At 36.4% G+C, this 24527-nt stretch overlaps 1 protein-coding gene across 3 annotated transcripts in view; it reads left to right on the plus strand.

Annotated features, from left to right (window-relative positions):
* The window catches only part of RAPGEF4 (Rap guanine nucleotide exchange factor 4), a gene marked incomplete at both ends in the record, with an annotated part of 155476 nt that overhangs the window by 18189 nt on the left and 112760 nt on the right, over positions 1 to 24527 (plus strand). For all 3 annotated transcript variants that reach the window (XM_080621515.1, XM_080621516.1, XM_080621517.1), the window contains one exon: positions 3523 to 3669. In XM_080621515.1, coding sequence (XP_080477641.1) covers positions 3523 to 3669 — 147 coding nt within the window. The remainder of the gene's footprint in view (positions 1 to 3522; positions 3670 to 24527) is intronic.

Consider the following 24527-nt stretch of genomic DNA (forward strand, 5'->3'; position numbering starts at 1 on the left):
TGTAAATATGCCCAGCCTAGCTTTAAATTACTTATTTTGAGCATGAGAACTGCCCTACCCGTAACAGAGATTGGCTGGACTAATGTACTCAGCTGAGAAGCAGTGTGTGTTGGCCCATGCTGAGCTCCACAGTGTTGCGGTTGTACTAATTTTGGGTTTGAACTTAGCTTATTGAGAGTTAATATAGAGAAATCATTTCACTTGTGTCTACTGGGTAACCTAGGAAGAAGTCCAAGATGTTGCAGGTTGCTTTTAGAGGATTTGGTAGGAAGGTGTGGAAATAATGAGTATTTTATTACAGTATAGTTAATCTGATCTGTATATATTTTAATTAGGAACTAGAAGAGATGTTGGTTAGTTTTTCTAGAATCATAGTGCCGACTTTAGGCAAATCATCTTGTATTGTGTAAAGAGGATGACCTAACATATGTTGGCAAACTGCAGTTCTGGATTGGGAAGATATTTCTGTATTGTCATTAGGTGTAGTTTATTAAGGATTTCCTATCTGAGTGGCTGAAACATACTCAAGTGGGGGTAATAGAAGAGGAAAATCACAAAATAGAACAAATAGTTTCCTTCAATTTGCATCCTTTGGTTTCTCTGTTATAAAAGGAAATTTTTGCTGAGGACAAACTGAAGTGTGTCAAAATAATAGTAAGCAAACTTTTCATAATGGCAGCTTTTGCAGATCTCCAATTAAACATAGAGATGGTATGGAGTCCTGGAGGGACACAGGTGCAGAGATGAAATAAAGGGTGTGGGAAAATGGTGACATTAAAACCAACCAAGCAAAGTACTGAATAATATTTAAACAAAAAGTCCCAAATCCCTTCCAGCCTAGCTCTCATATTTTTTTAAACCTATTTTGAACACTACCATTTTGTGATCCTTATTTTTATGTCACATTTTATAGTGCATTCAGAGGACAGATAGAAATGGAAACAATCACATCTTTTTAAGTCTCTAATACTGCCTTTTAAATAGCTGTGTGAATTTTAGCTGGTTACCAGCAGCTAGAACCCATGCTGTTCCTGGGATTGCAGAGGGGAACAGCGAACTGAGTTTTGAGCTGCCAGCAATCCTCCTGAAGTCTACACTGAACAGCAGGAGATTCTTGACTGTAAGGTTAACAGGTGTAGTAGGAGATGCACACCTGATTCCCCAGGAGGCTGGAGATATATAAACAAGGGGCAGAGGGAAAATGGGGCTCTGAAGTCTTTAAGAAAACAGATGGACTTGCTCCCTAGCTGGCTGCAAAACTGCATCTCTATGGAGAGCAATGACAGCTAGGGAAAAAATCTGAAAGAGCTTTCACTTGATAGAAGCCTGGACTTTAATGAAACTATACCAGCTCCTTGGAGCGCCCCATAACTGTTAATTTATTTCTTAGGCTGAACAGCTGCCTTATCATTGTCTTAGGAAGTGATTAATTCCTTAACCAACACTCTTCCTTTTCTTCTGTGTTCTATCTTTAAAAATATGTTCTTCAGGGCTGTAAAGAATCACAAAAGGTGAGGTGTTTCAAAGGAGTTTATTTTTTTCAGAGTGAGGGAAGGGAGCGAGAAAGAAGCTGGAAAATGTAAATATTGCTCATTTACAATATGGAAAATCTTCTTTTTCTGCCAGGCTATTTGATTATTCTGCCCTAAACAGAGATCTTTCGTCTGCACTTTCTAAATGAAGTTGAGAATAATGTATTGGAGATCTGGAGATTAAATTTTGTAAGAGCAGCAGGCACATTTTATTTGTAACTCTTTTGAGTGCAATTGTGAGTACGGTAGCATGCATATGGTGTTTCAGATCTGGAGTTTAAGCTTGTTAAGGCAGAACTTTATTGTGTAGCCTATGTTTTCGTCTATTTGTAGAGACTTCTGTTTAGGTGTCTAGGTACTCATTCCCAAATATTGTTTGTTTTAGACAGTGCCTGTTCATATTTGCCTTCCTTGAAAATTTATTTCTGGCAGTTGGTAAATTTTTCCTTGATCTTTTCTAAGACGTAATTGATTTTTGTTTTCCTGAACACATGATTTTATATGGTAATATCTGTGCAAAAGCAATTTGCTATGGTTCAGGGAACTGGACTATTATGGGCATTTGTCTTTGTAATGCAATTATAAAGCTACTAACTTGATCTTAATAACATTTGCCTATTACCACTTATTAGATGCATGAAAGGAAAACAATGCAATTTTAAAGACAAAAATGATGCTGAAATATGCTCATGTATCTTTCCTGGATTTTCAGCCACCAGGACATAGTGGATGGGATGACAAATTTTTCTGCCTTTGTTTTTGTAGACATTTCATGAATCCTACATTTTTAGAATTAAACTATATTTCCAATGTTGTATCCAGTCAAATGAGCCTGTGTTTTTATAAGTTTATGTGAATTTGTCTGTGTGCATGTATGATTTCTTTAGTAAAGTGCATTTTGTATCCATTTAAATTTTTAATGCTGTTGCTATTTTTTTTAATTACTCAGAAGGCAGTCAAAGCCCAGCTTAGAAAGAGACATACGTAATCGTTCAGCTTCCAGCCCGTGCTCAGGAACATAGCAATTTGTAAGCCTAAGCAGAACATGTATCTAAAGATCTTGATTCAGCAAGTTACTTAATTGCTAGTAATCTTGATTTTTTTTTTTTTTTTTTCTCTCCAGAAGCTCATAATTTATACTAGAACTACTACAGAGGAGTTCCTGGCCAAAGAGGCTTGATTTAGACATCTTTCTGTCACTTGAATAGCATGTGGTCACGTAGGCTCTTTTCTCCATGTTTGGGACCATCCTGAATATTTTATTCCAGGTCGTTTTGGACTTCAGTAGTTTTCTTGAAATCCCTGATTTATGTGAAAAGAATACTATTTTTCTTTTTATTAGTCTGGTACTTAATTGACAGGCAGTAACAATTGAGAGATTTACTGACATATTCAACAGAAGGGCCAAGAGTTGATTAAATTGTATGATTGCACTGGACAGAGACCTTACATGGTAGAGAAATGCATTATAAATACAAGAGAATATAGTTGAAAGTTATGTTTGCATAGGAAACAGTTAAATTTTCTTTCAAATGAGGGTAGTCTACATAGGGCAGAAATTTATATTCCAAGATTGCATTTAGTTATCTTCTCATCACCTCTGACATTTCAAAAGAATCCCATCATCACAACAGTCTTTAGAGGTAGATGGACAGAGGTCATAACTTTCTTCCAAAGGTGAAAGTCACTCTTCTGTTCTCTGTTTTGCACACAGAAATGTCTAATTCAACTGATGGTCATAGTAAACAGAACTACTTGCTTCCACATTGAAGTTTTCTGTGTTGTTAATCAGTGTATTGGTTTGGGTTTTTTTTGTTGGCACTTTTAATTTCATTTTAAAGCAAATTGCTGAAGAGTCTTAAGGCAGTGTTATCGGTGAATGTGACATAAAGACTCTTAAAACATCCTGGAATATTTAATATGTGTCCTTTTATTATTCCATAGTCCTTTTATTATATATTTATTAATTTTATTATTATTTGTTTCAAAGGATGCTGTGACAATATGCACTCTGGGAATAGGAACTGCTTTTGGAGAGTCCATTCTGGATAACACTCCTCGCCATGCTACCATTGTTACAAGAGAGTACAGCGAGCTCCTTCGGATTGAGCAGAAGGACTTTAAAGCGCTTTGGGAGGTAGGTTCAAATTTATTTGCAGTTTATGCAGAAAAAGTGATTTAACCTTTAAGTATTTGTAATGAAATATAAGCACATTTATACTGTAAGCAAAGTAATAACCCTTTTAAATTAGTTTGGACAAAAAGAAAAGTCCTTTTCTTTTTAGTGCTTCAGATTCTGCATTATTACATACTCCTGTATTTCTTTCTTGCAGGCCTGTTCTAATGAAATAACTTAGGTGAAATTTCTGGTGGAATTTATTTGCATACAGCAGGTGTTGCTGGTTTAGCTTTGAACATGCTTTTATTGGCAGCATTTATAAGAAGAGTCTATCCTTAATATACTCTGATATTGAGAGATTAAATATGCCAGTGGTCTCATCTGTTTTAACATCTGCTACATTTGCCAGTAGTCAGAAATTTTTAATGTATGTATTGCTTTATAAGTTCATGATGGAGGACAATAAACCCAATTGTAGGTTTCTCAAGTAACGTGCTTATAATTCACTTTTAATTGGTATAAGCATTGTCATTTCTTCTATTTATATGACTTTCCTGCTAAGCATTCAATTTGTTGGTTTCCCATCAGAACTACTGGGGAAGTGGAGTTTAAGTTCCCTTCTTAAAAATTTTGAACCTTCAAACATTTGAAGTTGTTTTAAAACAAAAATGCCAATGTAATTTGCTCTTCTATCACTAATACAATGTTGTTTAACAATTTTGCTGATTTTGATGAGTTTTTTGATGATAGATGCTTTTGGAAAAGGTTGTGTGCATTGCAAGTATTGGGAGCTATCATAGAGAACTTAGGACACATCTTGTATATTGCAGGTTTTATGAAGTTGTGCAGTAACGCATGTCCCAGATGCTGCACATGTCAGAGACCAAAGTTTAGTTTTGTGGTGCTTCTTTGCCTTTTGTGTGCAGTTTTACAGTGAACTTGTAAGGTATTCTGGTGTGCTTGCTTTCAAAGAAGCTATGCCTGTGCTCTCAGTGAGTGGAAAATTATGCCATGAAATACAGCTTTACTGGTTAGTCTGAGGTAGAATTAAGTTTTTTTTTTTCAAGGCAGTATTTGTTTCTTTGCAATCTTCAAACCCCAAAGCCTCTGTAAACTGCAGCTAAGGTGTGATAAACAGAGAATATTCAAGACAAACAGAAAATTATTTAATAAATTCCCCCAAAACACACTAGCAGTAACAGCAGTCCATTATTAGTATTATCTAAAGTAAAGGAAATACTTTTCTTCAGGGGAAACTTCTTGCTGAATTACAGCTGCTGTATTGTTCTGCCTGCATTATCCTAAGATTCATATATCTTTGCTGTGACAAAGCCCATATGGGGAAAGAGTTGTTGAAACAATGACATGCCATTCAGGTGACTTTTTAAATTTGTTTTAATGAAAACCCACACCAAGTCAAGAATGGATCACGGATACTTAATATCAGCGGTGTCACGGGAAAAATGGGAAAAGGCACCCATGATAGCGTTATCACAGATATCATGAAAACTAAAATCTAGTGCATACAAATTTCAACTCTCCAGATAATGAGAATTTAATTCCATAAGGAAGTAGTTTCTTCATAAAAAGTAGTTGAATAATTCCAAAATAATGTAATACTGTAGTTTAAGAACAATCTAGATAAACTATAGGGTTGGAATCCTCAAAGTGGTTACTGCTTTTATGAATGTAGGATTTTTACGATTAATAATAGGAGTGCAAAAAATACACTTTATCTAGAAATAAGGTTAGTTTTGGGTTTGTTCTGAGGTGTGGTTTTTGTTGTGTTCTTTTTTTTTCCTTTGTGAAATTTACTTTGAAGAGAGCAAGATATAATACATAGCTATTTCTAAGTTTGGATAGACTTTTCAGAATCTATGTAACTTCATATTATGAATTTACAGACTTTTCTGAGTTTTGTTTAAATTGTAAAGTAGCTTTTCCTATATTAGCTGTGTTACACTAAGAAACTATTGCATTGATGGAATGTTTCACAGACGTGGCTTATTAACATATTTAATACATGATATGCAGCAAAGTGTATTAATTGCTGTTAATAAAGGAAGGATATTCTTTATCAAAAATAGAGTAAGATGCCTCCTGTAATATAGAAAACAAGATAATCAACTCTTTCAATACAGAAACTTTTTTTATTATCTTAAATATTAACAGTCAGGAAACGCTGGTCAAAACAAGTTATTGTCCTGATAAGAACAGTTACCAGTTAAAATGGCCTAGTATTTTCTCTGTTAAAGTAGCATCCTGCTTGGGAACATCTGTTGAACTTCTAAGCTTAGTCATCCTTGGAGCGTTGTTTTCTGTTAACAGCTGTTATAGCAGCTTGAAGATGATATCTCTGGTTAGGTTCTCACACAGCTGAACACTGTTTCCTGATAAGGAAGCTCTAGGAGGTTATGGGAGTCACTGATGACGTGCCTTTGTGCACCAATTGTCCCTGTCCTTCATCTCTGAGGAGCATTAACAAATGTGAAAAAAGTTATTCATCATTGTTACAACACTGTGGACTTTCAAGGTACACTACATATCTGTAGGAAGAAATACTCTTCATATTAAGAACTTGCTTTTCCCTTTCAGCATCAGTGAGTGTGGTTCTATATACCTTGCCCTGAAATCTGTTTCAAAGCACAAAGGAAAATACATCCAAAAATAAACATGAAAGCAGAAGGCTACACACGAGGTACTGTAGTCATGCACATCCTGTTGGGTCACTGGCTTGCTCCACCCCTAATAGTTGGATTCTTTTAAACAGAGTAGAAGTGAAATGAATGTATGTGAGCAGTGTCATCATTACAGAAGTTCTTTTTATTTCATCCTAAAGCTTTGTCCTTTCATGCAGTGGCAATCAAACCCAAACAGGAAGGGAGTGAATCTACTGAGAGGTGACTTATTTTTAGAGGTCTTTCCTACCACAGTGAATTACTCAGCCTTCCTTGGATAACATGCAAATAACCAATTTCCTTTTGTGTGGAATAAGATTATGTTAGAAGTTACTGAACATGCCTTGAGAAACATTTGATGTTGAGGTAAATGAACAACAGCTATTACTTCGGCATGCAGTAACTTTGGAGAGAGGGAGTCTTGGTCCCTATAAGGTCAGAATGAATATTTTAATTCTTTTTCTATTCATATTCAGCAGCACTTTGCAGATCTTGTAGTCTGGTAAACTGTAGCGTTAACTGGCTTCCTGCTTCAGATGATCTGATGATAATTCAGTAGCCCTCAGCAGACTTCACTGCTCTGAAATGATAGCTTTAGGAGAAGCAGTTTTCTTTCTGTCTTTGTTTTCTGAATGCTTTGAATGTTGGTTTTTAATGAGCTGGTTTAAAAACAGGTCCTCTGTCAGAACAGAAAAAATTTTGCATACTGTTTTAGTGGGATGCTGTACAGGAAATACACATATGAACTGACTTAAATGTTGTAGCACTGTTCAGTGAGATTCCTGAATAAGGCTTAAGTTCATCAGAATTGAGACCATAGATCTCAGTGCACTTGCATGTAATACTGGTTAGGTTTTTTTAAGGTGTATCTAATCATATTCCTTATCAAAGTATAATATAATCTTACGCCTCCTTTTATGTGTCAGGATTATGGCAGTAGGAATTACAAAGGCACTGTAAAAATACATTAATGAAAATGAACATGTAAGGATTTTAATTTTTTTTTTAATCCATTTGGCCATGCTGTAAGTACATTATTTATCAAAGTATGTTGCTGAATCTCATGTAGGTGTTTTGCTGTGTGAGGAGAGGCAGCCTTTTCCTTGCCTTAGGCTGCTGGAAAATATATGTTGCATTGTTACTTGAGAATGTTCTTGCTTCTTTCTCTAGTAGACTCCTGAATACTTCAACATGTTTAAGGAGTATTAGGACTCTCATGTAAATGTCAGTACTTTCTAATGCACCAGTGAGTATTGCATGCCAGAAATTCTTTCCAGTTCATTTGAGTAAAAGATTAAATTTGATCTGAGAAATGAAATATTGGGAGGGGGGAATCAAACAAAAAAAATCAGATTGATGTCCAGCCCCTGAACTATCAGCTTGATTTATGGTGTACTGCTCTGCTAGTTTATTGCCCAGTAATCAACTACAGAAGTCTTTGCTCTGATTTACTGATTTCCCATAGGCAAACATAGTAGAGATATAAAACTATAGTTAATAAAATACAGAATATTAGGTTTGCAGGATGGGTGATCATGTGATTTAAAACAGTGAAGTGCTTGGAGACCCACAAAAGTATAAAAGGTGGTCATGGAACACTCAGCTGTCTTTACCCGCTTCATGTCACACTCTCCATTGACTGCTCAAACTCTACATTGATGATCTGTCTCTCTAACGGGGTTTTATTTGAGAAATGTAAAGGTGATCAAATTGTAGTAGCCTACATTTTTAATGTAGCTGGAATACTGTGTTCACCAGCCTCTCAAATAGCCATCTTGTCAGAACTAGGAAGAATTATTCCATGTTATCAGATACAGAATTCAACACAGAAGGAAGACGTGGAAGGACTCAAGTGTGTGAAATCTGTGGCTTTATGCTGTCTGCAAATTTTCAGCTGATGACCGATTCAAATTTGTATGCAAAGTAACAAAGCTAGTGTGAGAGACATTGAAAAATGAAGTGATGATAGGCAGGCAGGAGATTTTTTCATAGAGTTAACACGTGGAAAGAGGAGGAATATAAAAAGTCCTCCTCCCCTTCCCAGCTTTAGACAGTAAACACAGAATTGGCAAGATGTGAGCAAAGCTTTGAAAATAACTAACATCCCACCTTCATACCTTCTGTGTTAATACTGATAAAGCATGCAAGTGAGGAGCAGGGCAAGATTCCAAAATTGTTATCGTACCAAAAAGTGCCAGATTGCACTCCCAGTTTTGCTGGTGTGAATTTAGTGTACCATTGCTTTGATACAGATGGTACTAAGTGGGAGCAGAGTGTGGCCTTCAGTGCTGCTGTTATATTGGTTTTGACCAACCTTGCAATATGCTTTTAGAGTTTTTTTCTCTTGTTTTGCTTTGTCAAACATTTCTAATTTTAACAAGTGATGCTCTGTCTGGTAGAGCAGATTTAAACAAGTATGGAACAACATTCTATCCTGTGTAGCCAGACTTACATCAGAACAAGCTATGTTTGTCAGCATAGAAACACAGTGGCTGGTGCTTTCTATCGCGTGTATTCAACTCATACTTTAAAAAATGGATGCAAACACTGGTTAGGGCACTGTATCTCCTCAGGTAACCTTCCTGGCCATTGGAGTGGAGAAGCATATTTAGGAACTAGATATTTCACTTCAGTAACGCAGCTTTTCTCTTGGCATGATACGTACTCATGGAAGTGTACAAGTCTTTTGATACGGTCTTGCGATATGTTCTTTCCTAAATAGTGGCATTATGACTGAAAAGTTTATTATCAATAATTGTCCACTGTGTTTCAGATAATTTGCTGTGTCATTATGTGTGATATTCAATATTGTCAATGAGCAGAATGTCTGCAGAAGATCAAGGGATCTAGTTAGTCTTAACTGTGAGTTTCCCTTTCTTTGTTGCTATCCTTGGTTTATAGGTGATAGACACAGGCACTTCGGACACCCCTTAAGTGACTGAAAGACTGAAAAATAAGCTGATTAGAAAGACTTGATTCTTCCTTATGTCTCTCTGCAACAAACTTTCCTGGTGCATGTTCTTGATTGTCCCTACAATCAGTTTGCACCTCAGTCTCCTGGTTTATTCTGAATCTATTTCAGTAGCAATATTTTGTGACTATGCCACTGATTACCATGCAGAGATGGAATTAGGCTTTGTAAACCTGAGTTCTCTTAAACCATATTAGCATGTAATTTCTCTTAGGTACAATTTTTTTATAACTGCAGTAATGTCCATCCGCTTGAAGTCCCCATTGAATCCCATTATACCAGACTGTGCAAAAATATATTGTCATTCCTCTTTACAGCCCTTGAAAATGTTTATGTGTTTATTAGCACTTCAAAGAGTCTTAAATTATATAGCAGAAAGCTTGACTTATTTGAAATTCCTTCTTGGATAAAAAGATACAGAAATATCTAGCGAGCACATCAGTCTCCCTGTTAAGTAATGCCTTTATTGGTTTCCTCATATTTTAGCATGGTTAGAAGTGAAGTTGAAAAATATGAATTCATCCAATTTTCAAGAAAAGAAATTATTTTGATTAATTCCTAAAATATTTAAATTATAGGAGAACATCTGAGAAACTGAAATGTACACACTTAAAGTCTGCAGATGTTTTTGAGGCTATTTTTCTTTGAAGCTTTACTGCCAAACTTGCACTTTCTATAACCAGCTTTTTTATTAGCAAAGAAACTGCTTTTCATCCTCAGCAGATTGTATTATTGAATGTGGTATCTCTACGCATGATGTGCTAAATGGCAAAAACATATATTACAAAGCACAACTGAGAGCCTGTGAATCTTATTTCAGGGAGCAAACTTCTGGTCTTTCATTAGTTCATTTTCATTAGGTAAAAATGTCTTTCAGAAGAATAGTGAGATTTGAAGCTTATAAAATAGTTTTTGGCTTTTTTCCCAAACATACATTTTAACTATCAAATATGGAGAAGAGAAGGCTGCGTGGAGACCTCATAGCAGCCTTCCAGTATCTGAAGGGGGCCTACAAGGATGCTGGGGATGGACTCTTTATTAGGGACTGTAGTGACAGGACAAGGGGTAATGGGTTAAAACTTAAACGAGGGAAGTTTAGATTGGATATAAGGAAGAAATTCTTTACTGTTAGGGTGGTAAAGCACTGGAATGGGTTGCCCAGGGAAGCTGTGAATGCTCCATCCCTCTTGGTGTTCAAGGCTAGGTTGGACGAAGCCTTGGGTGACATGGTTCAGTGTGAGGTGTCCCTGCCCATGGCAGGGGGGTTGGAACTAGGTGATCTTAAGGTCCTTTCCAACCGTAACTATTCTATGATTCTATGTGTCTCATTCTCATCTGTCGCAGAAAGAAAAAATGCATAACACAGAATTATGTCTTTGTTGATGTGTGTATATAATCCGGTATCTACTATGTATTCTGTATGTATATTACTATGTTATGTTCATATTTGCTTTGTTATATTTCTGTGTCAGATTGCCTGGAGCTTTGGTTTAAACTACATGTGTGGTTGGCATTATCCTTTCGTGCCTTAGAATGAATACCAAAATGACCAGCTGTATAAGGCTTTGCTTACGCCTCTAAACTTTTCAATTTGGCACAGACTGTTCCTTAACTCGACCGTGGGGTATATGTGGCTGAGGTTATTTTGGAGATTGATCCTTTCTGATCTTCTGGTCTTCCTTGATTTCTTTTCAGATGAGTCGTGTTTTTTCTTCCTTACACAAAGGGTTAATCTTTTATTACTGGTTCCTCCAGGTTCTTGAGAAAAATAGTAAGCCCTTAGAAGCTTCCATTTAGCACTGAGTTTTTGTTGCTTTAAAGCAATGGATATGGTTGTGTGTTCCTCCAAGGCATTCCTATAGAATGCATGCTTATGTGCTGCATTTGAGTAGTTGCTTTCTGCTTGTACAATATAATGAGTCAGGCAAATAATGTGATACCACTTATTAGATCGATGGATATGTTTTAAATATTGGCATTTTAAAAAACCCATTAGCTTAAACATGCTAGCATTAAAAAAAAATAGACGTCTCTAAGATCTGTGCAGTGGAGGATCTTACGCAGATTACCACAAACCAAAAGCAAGGCTATTTTGTTATCTATTATTATTTTTTATTCTGACAGTCTTGTTTAGTTTATAAAACATTTTGTAAAAAAACTTTCCTGTAGCAAGAAAACTGAAAGCTACAAGCTCTATTTAGTTGAATGTAAATTCCTCCTTCTTTAAGGAAGCATCCCTTGAATGAGCATTCAACACCTTGAAACTCAAAACATGCTAAACCTCAGGCATTATCAATTTATTAGGTATATAGATTGATAATTAGGCTCAAAAAGAGAGTGCCCTTTGCGGGCCTTTGATAGTACAGTTCTGATAGATGTCTTTTCTCGGTCATAATCAGAGCTGTAAGGGTCAGTGTTTGCCCTGTCCCTTAGACTGTTCCCTTCCCTCGTTTCATCCATGGTGAAATCCTACCTTATTGAAGTCAATGAGCATTGCAGGATTTCAGCCCAGGTAATTGCTTCCTTCTCAGTATATAATATGCAGCACAGGCTGCTGGCAGTAGGTTTAAATCCTCTTTACCCTCTTACCTTCTGTGACAGTTTCTACCTACTGACATAGGTGATGCAACGTGAGAGCAAGTGGCTGGAGTCACTCAAGAGATTTTGTGGCTTATGAGTTCAGTGGTGCTTAACAAAATGGTCAACTCAATACTTGTATTGAGATAAATTGTATCAAAGACTTTGGAAGTCTAGGCATCCCAGAGGCATGCTTAAAAACGAAAATACAAAAGTCTAAGAACTGAATATGGAATATCTCTCTGTGGCAGAGAATAAAAATTGCAGGGCCAAGCTTGTCATCTGTGCTTGTCATCTATGGCCAGTCCTAGATACTAGGAAGAGAAAGAGATTTAAATAACCCCAAATAATCCATGTGCTTGCTCTTGAATAAATCCTTGTTTCAGTCTGAGCAGTGGAACTCCAACTCTTAGAGTCCTTGGGGTTAGTGGGTATTGCTCTAATTTCATTGGGTCAGGGAGCTGCAAAAGTCCACAGAATTTGTGTTTTTAATATTTCTGTTACACACTGTTGTTGAAATCAGTGGTTTACCAGAATTTGTGGATTCTTACCATCAATCTGATGTGACACTTAAGGCCAGATTTCTTTATCTTTCATCTCATGCCTGATTAGATAAAATCATTAATGTGTATTTTCTCTGAACTCTGCTTAAAATAGTTTCTCAGTTAAATCTCAAATGAAGAAGTTAAAAGAAAACGGAAACTCACAAATATGTTCTGACTGAACTTGACTTCTGTTCATTTTAAATTACACTGATAAAATACCCTTGTCCTTCTAGATGCTGTGCTTAGATCTGAGCCAGGTTTATATATAATTTGTTTGAGAGTAAAAGATAATCAACATTTAAAATTGAACCTTGCCATCCTGCATTTAGTACTTATTGATATAATATTGATGTAATTGTTTGCTTACATTTTAACCTCTGTTTCCTGAGTAATTTCTATTTAATTTTGCATTCCATCTCTGTCTTGACCTTTGAAAAACATATTTTCTGACTACCAATGCAAGCCACTTCATTTTCCGAAATAGACAAACGTTATTCTGTTAATTTCTACAAAAATCTATCCAGACATTCCTAAGGACGTATTAGTGAAAACAGGCACAATATCATCACTTTGTTTTAGCAGAATAAAAGTATACATTACAATATGATTTTTGTATGACCTAGTCTTTAAGAAACCAAGCCCTTCAAAGAAATCATGCTGTTCTGAAAGGACTGAGTTACAAGGGAACTTGTTTGAGTTACTTAGGCTTTTATGCTTTATTCTCTCTGGGGATAATGCTGGAGACTGTCAGTACAATTAAAGAAAGATTAAAAGCTCAGTGCAGGCTTATTTTCTCTCTTCTTTCTTTCTGCCAGTACCCTTCAAGTCTGTATCCTCTCTAGAAGCATGAAACATTTTTCAAAGGCCTTTTTTTTCTTTCTGCTATCATTTCTCAGGCTGTTTTCTCATTTCTTCCCCAAACTTAGGAATATGGTTTCTCTTTCTGCATTTATTCCTGCTAGCATTTAAAGCCAGTTTTGTTGAGCTCTTGTTAAGAGTTCATTGGGTATTTCTCCTTAAGTTTATCTGTGACATTTAGATCCTATCAGATAACTAGGGATCACCAAGCAGTTAGGAAATTATTCTTGCACCATTGGAGTTGGTGAGAATTATGTCCAGACCTGTTATTTCTTAGTACATTCACTCTGCAGAGCTAAAGGAGTGAAATGTAGTAAAAGTGTAGACAATTAAGCAGAGATGTCTGAATATACTGGTGAGTATTGGATTTTATTACTGAGAAGGTACCAATTTTACATAGCACTTTATCAAAGACCTACACTTCAATCTCAGCATTTAATGCTGTTGCTGTGATATGGTTGAAAGATTATATGCTCTATGATTACAACAGAAGTTCACAGGTTGTTTCTGTTCAATGTATTTACATACATCTGCCATATGGAGTTGCCTTACAGAGGGTGTTACTTCAATCTGATCTCATATACAAAATGTACTTTGTGTCATTTTATTATGAGAGACAGACCTTTCCTGTTTTAACAGCAGAGTGTGGATTTTTCTGCCTTTTAACCTTTCTGAAGAATTACTTGATCTGACTTCAAAAAATGATGCATGTTACCAGTCAGCCCACAAGTACTGATACTGGAATGGGTTGTTGTTGACTTTGTACTCTAAAATTATGTAAAGGTGTGAGGCACAGGAAATTGTGGAAATGCTTCAAGCTCTAGCTGTGATAGGAATACAGGTTTTAGTACTGTAAGAAATCTATAAGGGATTGATTTTACATGAGCATCCATACTTTTAATGCAAGTATCATTACAGGATGGTAGGTAAATTACCTTTCCAGGTATCCATTATTAACTGGACAGTCTCTTTGGATGAGAATTAAGTTAATCTGTATTGAATAAAATGTAATGAATGGTTGTGACATCCAGAAACAGACCATGAGTTATTTTCCTTCCCTATTTAACAAAATAATTCATACTGCTGGTATGAATTTTATGGTTTTTAATGTGTGAGAAAACAGTAGATCCACAAAAAACAACCCTTCTGATGCTGTTCTGTGGCAAGTAGCTTTTGCAGGAAGATGGAGAGGTACTTTGTATCTGCCTGCTTCCCTGAGGGGGAATAATGGCAAAGCTCATCCTTTATGGTAGCATATGTATGTAAAAATAATATCAAATGCCTAGAAAGAAATAGTTTCTTTGCTGTGATTGACTATTTACGCTTCCTTGTGCTCAGATAATGCAAAGCTTTAGCATGTTTCTTCTGTCACTGCCAATTAACATTTCTGTTGATTGTTCCTTATAAGTATACTTTTACTGCTAAAACTTTCTCTTTATTTCAGTCTACATATGCATATCTTCATTATCTGTTAATGCTATTGCTACATGTACAAATGAAAGTTATTAATTTAATATGCTAAATTCCTATACAGAAGGAAAAAGCAACTCTCATTTTGAAAGCTCTTAAAGTAATAATGAATGCTATCTTTATATTAGCTGTGTTTTGTTTAAAAGAACATTTTTGAATGGCTTGCTTTGTGTGAGTAGAATTTGCTATAAGAGATGCCCATGTGACTGTCCAGAAAATCAGATTGCTTAGCATGATGGAAATAAAGAAGTTTTGATACTATAGAAAATAAAATCTCTTCATAAGCAGGGCATGTGCTGCATTGCTGGTCATAAATGTGTTGCCTTCTGTAGCGACCTTTATCTTGGCATTTTACTGCTGCAGCAGTGCTCATCTATTTACAGTGGGCATTAGTCATAACCTGCTGCATACTAGAAGTGGGGGGAAGATGCCCTTATTGTGTTAGAGACTCTGTGTGGTGAGAGAGTAGCAGCCTGGATTAAGTATTTGGAATCTTAAAACAAGATGGTGGAGTTCCATTGAGTTTTGTTTACTCTTGTTAACAGTATATAGAAAGGCACAATATTCTTATGCCAAACCTGTCCAGCCACACGAATTTAATTGCAGTAATGGACAGTAGACTTTGCCATGCCTGTGGCAAAAGGCTCCACATACTATGTCTTCTGTATCTTGCTGTGACCTATACCTGCTGCTGTTTCAGAGAAGCTTGTAGAAGAGCCCTTGATGAACTGTATATGTATTGTGAAAATTGAGTGTAACACCATAGCCTACTGCATAAATAAAAAACTGTCATACTTCCTCTTCACCAGTCTTTGAGAGCAAGACTGGTTCTGTCCCTTCTTCTGGAACTGAAATGATGTCTTTATTTAATGAGCTCTTTATTTCCATTTCTCTTGTTCCATCCACTCTCTTCATCTCCCATCCAGAGAGCTATTGGTCTGCGCTGTATGCTCTCTAAAGTTTTGCTTTGCACATTTTAAATATCCATGGCTTATGAATAGGTGCTGCTTTTGGAGCAACATTCCACCGCCAAGTGTGTCACATGCACAGATTTATTCTGATATCCTCTCTAAAATTTGTTTTCAGAGTTCATTCTTTGGTTCTTGTCTGTACTGCTTTCATGCCTCTCATTGATTTCTCTGTGTCCTCAGTATTTATATCCTTCACTATGCTTCTTTGTATGAGCTCTCTGGAACACAAAATTATATAACTTTGTCTTACATGCCTAATCTGATGTTTACTATCAGTTTTACATGTCAGAATTTGATGATTGCTCTGATAACAGCTTTTTGCTTTTGTATTAAGAAAGACTGTCAGTGAAGTCAAACTTACAGAAATATCTGTACATAGTTAGGAACTATGGTAGTGAGAGGTGTGCTGTATAGTCGAACTATGTTCAGGACTGTTGCTTCCTAGACTTTGCTCACTAAGTAGCTCTATATAAATGACGTCTCCATTGAATTTTTCCAAGTGAATCTTTTCCTGAACATTGTTAATTCCCTAGAGACTTATGTATTATAATTATTTTTTGTCCAGTGTTTTTATCTTCTCATTCTCTAGTGTTTTCATGATATGTTAGCTAGTTGTTTATTCTCCCTTTGAGATTATGAATTAAAAAAAAAATAATCAGAACCCAGCTCTTCAGTACTTCTTTAGACACCTCCTTTTTATGTGTTGCCATGTTTTATTATCTTTTGTTTGCAGTCATTTAGCCAACTGTTAATTTGCATGACAGTGCTTCTAACCACAGCATTTTCAGCTTTTTTAAGATGGGCTATGACTCCTAAATATTTTACTGATATCCAAAGACGTGACAGATGCTGCATTCCTTTCTTCAACTACTTTAGCGACTAATAAAAAAACCCAAACCAACAACAACCCATATGTAAAGCCTCCAACTTTGGTTAAATCAGTTTTGCTTTTTTACAGAATTGTTTCTGTTAACTATGAGTTAGTTAACTCTAACTGCAGCGATGCTTACTGCTTCACTCATGAAAAGTAATTTCCAAGTGCTTTTGGTTTTATGATAATTATAAGGTACCTTAGTACATGGTGCTAGATACAGCCTGGTCTTAACTAAAGTAGTTAGTGGTGGTGTAAATTATTGCATCTGTGTGTATGGGATGGAAAATAATGGAAAATTACTGCAGTTCTGGTTTTGTAAAGGTTTACAGAATCGATTGTGAAAATTCATCCTCAAATGAAAAAAGGAGAAGTGTATTAGAAAATAAGGTATTGACAAGAATGCATAATTCTAGTACTTTTTCTCTCATGCTCACCTCTCCTGAATTATTCCTAGCTGTCCCAGGACAAAATTCACCACAGCATAAACTGATGCAACATTCCATATCCTCTGCCACATCTGCTAACATTTAAATTAAAGCAAATTAAGTTTTTTGTTGGCACTGCCTCACAATGACCTCTTAACCAGGATTATTGTTCTGCTACATTTGCCCCTCTACCAATAAGTACATCATTAAATAAATTTAAAACCATAAACTTTGAATGATCTCTTGTCTCAGTGAATACTCTTGGTTACTCTGTAATGTGGTAAAGTCCACATATGTTGTGGTGTTTGTGGAGTATCCCTTTGTGCCCATCTTGCAAGAAAGCATGAAGAGGAAGGAGTAACCCCAAACTCACCTCCAATTTCAGCCTTTTGCCTCATGATACATTTTGATGTCTGGTCGAAAACTGACCAGCTAACTCCTTAGTAGTTAATCAAGGTCAGGAAGACGAAGCAGAAATATAATAATTTCACAGTATATTTTACAGAAGCTGTAATATTCAAAGTATGCACAGGTGATTTCAGTGACCAGTAGAAATTATTTCCAGTCTCCTTCTATGAAGGATTTCTGTAAATATTTGAATGTAAGTTAAAGTATAATGAGAATTAATTAATGATTATTAATGTTGTGCTCATCCCTTTGACATGGCTGAAACAAGTAACTCTTGCTTCTGTGCCAACTCAACAACCCTGAAGCTTGTTGGCCTCCTGACAATTACTCATTTATGTTCTCACTGTGTCTCTGATTTCCAAAATGCCATAATGTTAAACAACCATGGCTCATTTTTCAATAACATTTTAGTACTAGGTTCAGGTCCAATTTGGACTCTTGGCTTTTTACTAGTGATTGATTGCCTTTACCTTTTGCAGCACACTTCTTTGAGAAAATTGCCTTATACAAGTCTTACTGATTGAGATTAGAGGGTGGTGCTAGAAGCCAGAAATCTGTAAAAGCTTTTCTGCACAGGAAAGGGGAAAAAATGCACTAGGTGCCATGAGTTCTTATAATCAAATCATAGAATCATAGAATGGTTTGGGTTGAAAGGACCTGCAGATCATCTAGTTCCAACCCGCCTGCCATGGGCAGGGGTGCGTCACACCAAGCCGTGTTGCCCAAGGCTCTGTTCAACCTGGCCTTGAAAGCAAGGCTTGTTTTTGCTTTTAAAAAAAGAAAAAAAAAAGGGAAAAGCATGAAGCATCCCCACTGAAAGGAAGCAGTGTACTTGGCATGTCTAGATTTATGTATTCCAGACTTGCAGGTGGAGAAAGTTATATTGTCTAATGAACAACTCATGGCATTCATCTCTGCATAAGTAATCCGTCCCACATTCACTGCATGTAACATTACCTCTTTGTCTAGGGTAGCTGTCTACATTTGCCAGAACTATTTTTCCCTCCTGTCTTCACCCAAGTTTGACCTCTCTGATGTTTTTTGTAAGTTTGATCTGAAATATGTCTTACAATAGCCTTTGAACATGAGCTTTCTGAAGCTTAACATCTTCTGGTGAGTCCGTACCTGTCCATTGGGCAGATGCACCATTCTCAATTGAGGAAGCTACTTCATCTGGCTGGGTTTGAAGGCTTTAAAGCTAAGTTTATCTCTCTTGGTTATTAAATATACATTTAATGATGTATTCAGCATGCCAAAAATTCTTTTAAGGGAAACAAGGAATAAGCCACTTACAATGTTACGTTGCCATGCAGTAAGACAGCTTATAACTGTCATCCTTCATTTCATCTTCAACCTGTAGTCTGATCTACTGTGAGAGGTGGAAAAGGGCATTTCATAACACTGACACTAAAATGCAAGCAGACATGTAAGGCCATTTTGAGATAAGTGAGAAATTCAAGTTTGTTGTGATGCTGTTGTAACACAAGCTCTTGGTGGAAGCCTGTTGGGAAGGTCAGCATCGTTCTGTCCCCTCTCTGATGTACTGAATCTTGAATTTGTTTTTGGTATTGTGGCATGTTTCTCTACAGAAGGAGAGGAGCACTCCTAGTGTAGTAGCTGGAGCACTGCTACTGTAGCAGAGCTATTTCTTTAGGACACTGTACTGAGACATAAGAGTTGGGAATTTGAATCTCATTCCCTAGAGAAGGTAAAATTACTGCTCTTTGGGTGAGTGTGGTCCTGATTCAAAGCCAGACGGAAGTGCAACACCCTGCCTCCATCTTTCTTGAGAGACCTTCAGTTCTTTGAATGTGTAGTGGTAGGCCCCTATCATCTAGAGAGACTTCTTAAATTCAGAATCATAAGATGCTTGCTTATTCAGCATTTGTAAGGAGCTGCATGAAGGCTGAGAGGGCATGAGGCTGAAGTTCATTAGCTCCTTGGTGTTTCCATTCAGCCAGCTGCTGCCAGCTCAGTATTGGGGATGCTTTGAAACTAATTTTTCAGGTACCTTTCCTCAGGAGATTCTCACTGTGGCTTCTGGATGCCCTTCTGCAGTGACCCATTTCATTCCTTATCAACAACACACAAGAACAGGAGGAAAGCTGGGGGAGCTTGAAGAAATCATATGTGGTCCCACACTTAGATCTAAAGCTGCTATAGAATAGACAATTCTATGCTAATGAGCATGCTTGAGTCTTTTGTTGCCTTCTGTTCCTTAGGTTGCTGTTCTCCTGTGGCAGGTATGCGTAAATATGAGTATGTGTAAAATCCAGACAATACTTTAAAATGGATGTTGCCACATTTTGCTGCAGTAGATTTTCATATTGGAGCAAAAATAGCCCATTATTTGGTTTAGGGTTTATTATAAAGTTAATGACTTAATCCTATTTCTTTCTTTCATTCCTGGTTTCATGTTTAAGACACATGGGATGTCCTACCCTAACGTTTTCCTAAAATGAATGCTGGTAATAGAGAGTAGGTCTTTATGAGTAGCTGAAATTTTTCTGATATTCAAATATACTAATGTTTGAGAGAACATATTTCTTGTTTAATATTCAGGTATGGCATTTGTTTCTTAAACGCAGGAATACTTACTTTCTGTGATCAGAAAGAGTAGCAGTTAGGAACAGCAGTGATGTGAGTCATTTTGACAGTGAGCAATCTTGTCAGAATGTTCACATTTTCAAGACTAGATGGTCTAAGGCATCCATTTTTTCCTAAATATTTTTCAAACTCCTAATGAAATTTTAAACAGCTGTGTCTCGTGGTGTCTTGAATTGAAAAGATCATGAATTAACAATTACATTTTCCTGCTAAAATACTATTTGCTTAGTGGAAAGTCAAAATAGTAACAAGATTCAGTCAGGTTCTTTGTAATACCTTTAACAGCTGAATTTGACAATCCCATAGTGTAAAATATGTCAATCCTAAGGAGAAAAGAGGGAATATGTAATGAACAGTTGGACTGTAAAGCACTGAAATAATTTTTAACCAAATGGAGTTTGTGTTATGTCCCTTTAACATACAAGGTGCTTAACTTGCTTTTTTCATAAACCCCGTTTGCATTAATTAATTTCACATTGTCCTCTTCTTTGGGATTAACTCAAATTTCACTGTGTGCATATAATACCTTTATGTTACAAAGTGAATATTGCATGGTTTTGGCTGGAATGTAGGTGTATTACAGCCATCTCTTCCCTAGGGCCATCTGCATAGGATAATATTTCTTTAACAGAATAAATCACAAAAAGACTGTAGCAGACTTATTGGAACTATTTGTCTGTATCTCTGACTACTGTTCTTACCAAATATGTTAAAAAAGAGGCTCAGTGGGTAAAGACATGGTATTTGTGTGAGACTATGTGCTTTGGTTTCAGAAAGCAAAAAAAATTGTGCTACATTGACTGGCTCTTTAATTCGGATTGCCAATGATAATGCAGAGTCTACTGCTAAAGAAAGGTAGGATGCAGAAGCAGAAACATTAGTGCTAATCTGCTGCAGAAGGACAAGATAAAACAGCACAGCTCTCATACATCACTAAGAGAGAAGCTGATTGCAACTTGACCATGTGCCTAAGTGGTCACATCAGCAACAAGAAGGGAGCATGGATAAAAAACCTAAAATGTACCCTTAGGGCTACTTGCTGTGCAGGACCTATAATAACACATCAATGTAAGTTTAAGATTTCTTTATTTTTTGTTGCCTTCTGTTGTAGTTGTGATTGTTTACAAGGTTATGCTTATATTTTGCATAGATTTAGAGGAAATATAATGGACCTAAATATAATACTAAGCAGATAATAGTTTGATACTGTTTATGTCTGTGAATAATAATGTGCTTTATTGCTGTGTGTCTCAACATCGTTCTTTCTTTGAAGATGTTTTAATTTTTAAACCTAACAATCATACCTCAGAAATTGAGTAAGATTTTGGGAGAGATGATCGTGAGATCTCTCTTTTTCTTTTCTGTCATCTTATATTTCAAAATTATTTGAAAGACAATGCTACAAATATATATATATTTATATTACTTCTACCATGAGAATTTCTGCATTCTTTAAAATTCTTTCTGTTAAGAAAAATGCTCATTAAGAGTGATTTCTCTGGACTTTTTATCCCTGAATTAAGTACAGATGGTAATTTTCCTACAATTCTTAAAATTTGTGCAATTGTTTAATGTCACTTAAGCATCTGCAAAAAGGGAGGGCAGGGATAAGATGGAAACTGAATGAGCATTGATTGCTAGTCTGAAAATTAAATTTTAAAAGTTTTTGCAGTAAATCTGATTTCAGTTCTTTTTTTACCAAATTAGATTATCATATTTAAATTGAGGCTACTATGCAGCAAACTAATGTGTGAAACTATCCTGGATAGCCACATTTCCTGCTGTATCAGACTGTAAAGATGTCGTTGATTGTAGCTACGCAGGAATACCCTAATTGTAGAATTCAGAGCAGCATGTTTAAATAATGCATGGGAAAATAAAAAGGTGGAATTTTACCGTTCAGATGTTAGTGATGCTTTGTTCAAAGAGAGAAATGTACAGTGAAATCTCTTGATGTGGAATCTCAGGCTTTCCCTCATGGCTTTAGGGAAGGAGGCAGGGAAACCCAAGGCAGGTCTTGCTGTGCAGTCTGAAAGAGGGAAATTTGGAAGCACTTCTAAAAACAAACAAACATTTAAACCCCCAGTAACACTATTTATTTACTTATTTTTAAGGAAAGATAGGGGGCTTCAAGCAAACAAATTTATGAAATATGGAAAAGGAGTGAAGGATGCTTCAGTGATAGGAACTTGATAAAGTATAAAGATACAGAAGAACATCCATTAATTTTATAGTGTTGTGGCTGTGGCCAAATATAATAATGGGAGGCTTAGAAACAGAAATAGTCTGTGTGCGTTTAGCCTACAAATATTTTTATTTGTGGCAACTGAAAAATGTAGGGATAGTTATATGGCTATTGTCCCCTTCACAGAGCTGAAACTGATAATGTGGGCCAGTTTCAGTTCTTGAGATACAGATATTTTGTATAGGTCTTGGCAAAAACAAAAGTTAAGATTTATTTATTCATAGTTGCAACTTTATGACAAGAATGATAGATGGGCATGAAGAAACGGGAAGGTAAGGCTTTACGGCAAAAAGGATGCTTATCATTCCCAACAAAATAAATAACCAACCTGCCAAGGCAGATGAAACATGGACCAAGTGGAGAGTTTATTTTGTACAAAATATGCATATAAATGATCACGCAGGCTCCTGGTTGTTCTTGTCCTGTGAAGCTGAGGACCCATTGGGAACCCAAAGCTTTAAAATTCTGACTTAGAAAATAATAAACACAAAAATAGTGGAAAACTGCATGGTAATAGGAAGCAAAGAGGATTGGTGATTTCTTTGACCTTGTTACTTCTGTTCCTATATACCCATGTGGTATTAAGTTGTAAACTTCATGGCAAAAATTCCTGTATTTTTGTCCTGTATAGTAGTCTCCTTTCACATGTGACTCAGTAATATCATCAATCTGGCTCCTCTTAATGGAGGTGGGCTTCTGTTGGTAAAATAAAGGCATACTTTTCTTTTTCCCCTGTGATATGTGTTCATTGGAGCAGCAGGAGATTATGCTGATTTACAAAGAGGAGTAATAAGTAGTTTTCCTGTTCTTGTAACTGGACACAATTTGTAAAGATTCCTACCAAAGTTATTTTGAACAGTTAGAAGTGGAATGTCTGCTAAGATAGTCTGAAATTGTGTTCATATTGTGATCTCGAACATTTGCTTCTGTATTTCTGTGGAGTTTCATAATGCAGTCACACTTAAATTATCTGCTAAATGAATTGCATTGCATATGACAAAAGTGGACTTAGGTTACTGCATCTTTTCAGTTTCCTTTTTGGTTGAAGAGACAAAAGTCTGTTGAGTGTCTTTTGTAGGCTGAATTTGGTCTTGGATGCAGTTTCATCTAGTCAAAACAAGGCACATCCCCTAGAGTGAAATTCTGATTTAACTGTTTATTATGCTGAATGCTTCACTGTTTACCTGTAAGCTCTTTCACTAGACTCCAACCTGGTCCTGATTTCCACCTTCAGTTTTAGTCAATAAATTTATGCTAAGTATACCTTCTTGTACTCTAGAGAAAAACTTGCTAATGGACACTAATCCCTGCACTTTCAGAGCTGCAGGGGGCTCACTAATGCCAATTGCAGTATATTGAATTTGCTTATAGCTAAAATATTCAGGCAAGCAACATACAAAATATTCTTGCTCCCATTGAGTTTAATGGCTCCTATTAATCAAGGTTACCAAGGCATGGCCTGAAACCTTAAAGCAGCATAATCCCTGTGATAGTATCTCACACACACAAAAAGGCTGTTCTGAGAAAATTGCCAGAACATAATCATAGGGGTTCAAACTGTTTTGATTAAATATCATGTTTTCTAGTTCTCTGTCTATAAAATAGCACAACTTCCACTTGAAGCTGGAAGTCTGGCCTCTGCTATCTCTATGTTGGTTGCAAAAGGAAATGCCATTTCCCCAAGGAAAGGCCCTTCAAGTTCTATGCTACTGCTGTATTGCTGCAATGAATATGTTGTGTTCCCATCCTGAAGCTTACACGTTCTGCTGGCCAGGACAAGGAGTGACATGGCTTTCCTTCTTCTGCTCCTTGTTCTTTCTGGGCTCTAGTCGCTTCTGATAAAAGGAGATACCATTTCATAACTATCCCAAGAGGCCCAAGACCTCTTTGAAGTATGCAGGAAAAGCTCCTATCTTGCTTTATGCATGCAGGCTGAAGAGCTTTCTTGGAAAGATGAACTTGTGGAAGAGATTTCTTCTACAAGTTCAATAATCACTAATCCAGTGCTCCATAGCACAGCTACCTTTGGGCATAAAATGTTAACTCGCAAGCTGCAGTGTATAAAGCAACTACATGTCAACTCATGTACTTTCATAGCATGGAAAGGGCAAGAGAATTTTACATGTAAGTTGACTATAAAAGAAATACTACCAATTACAGCTTACAAGAACAAACTATTTTGTACCTCAATTGGGTCCTCTAACCAAATATTAGAACCAGATTTAACAACTTGGAACCATTTAACAA

The sequence above is a fragment of the Psittacula echo genome, assembly GCF_963264785.1.
Source record: "Psittacula echo genome assembly, chromosome: 6".
Lineage (NCBI taxonomy): Eukaryota > Metazoa > Chordata > Aves > Psittaciformes > Psittacidae > Psittacula > Psittacula echo.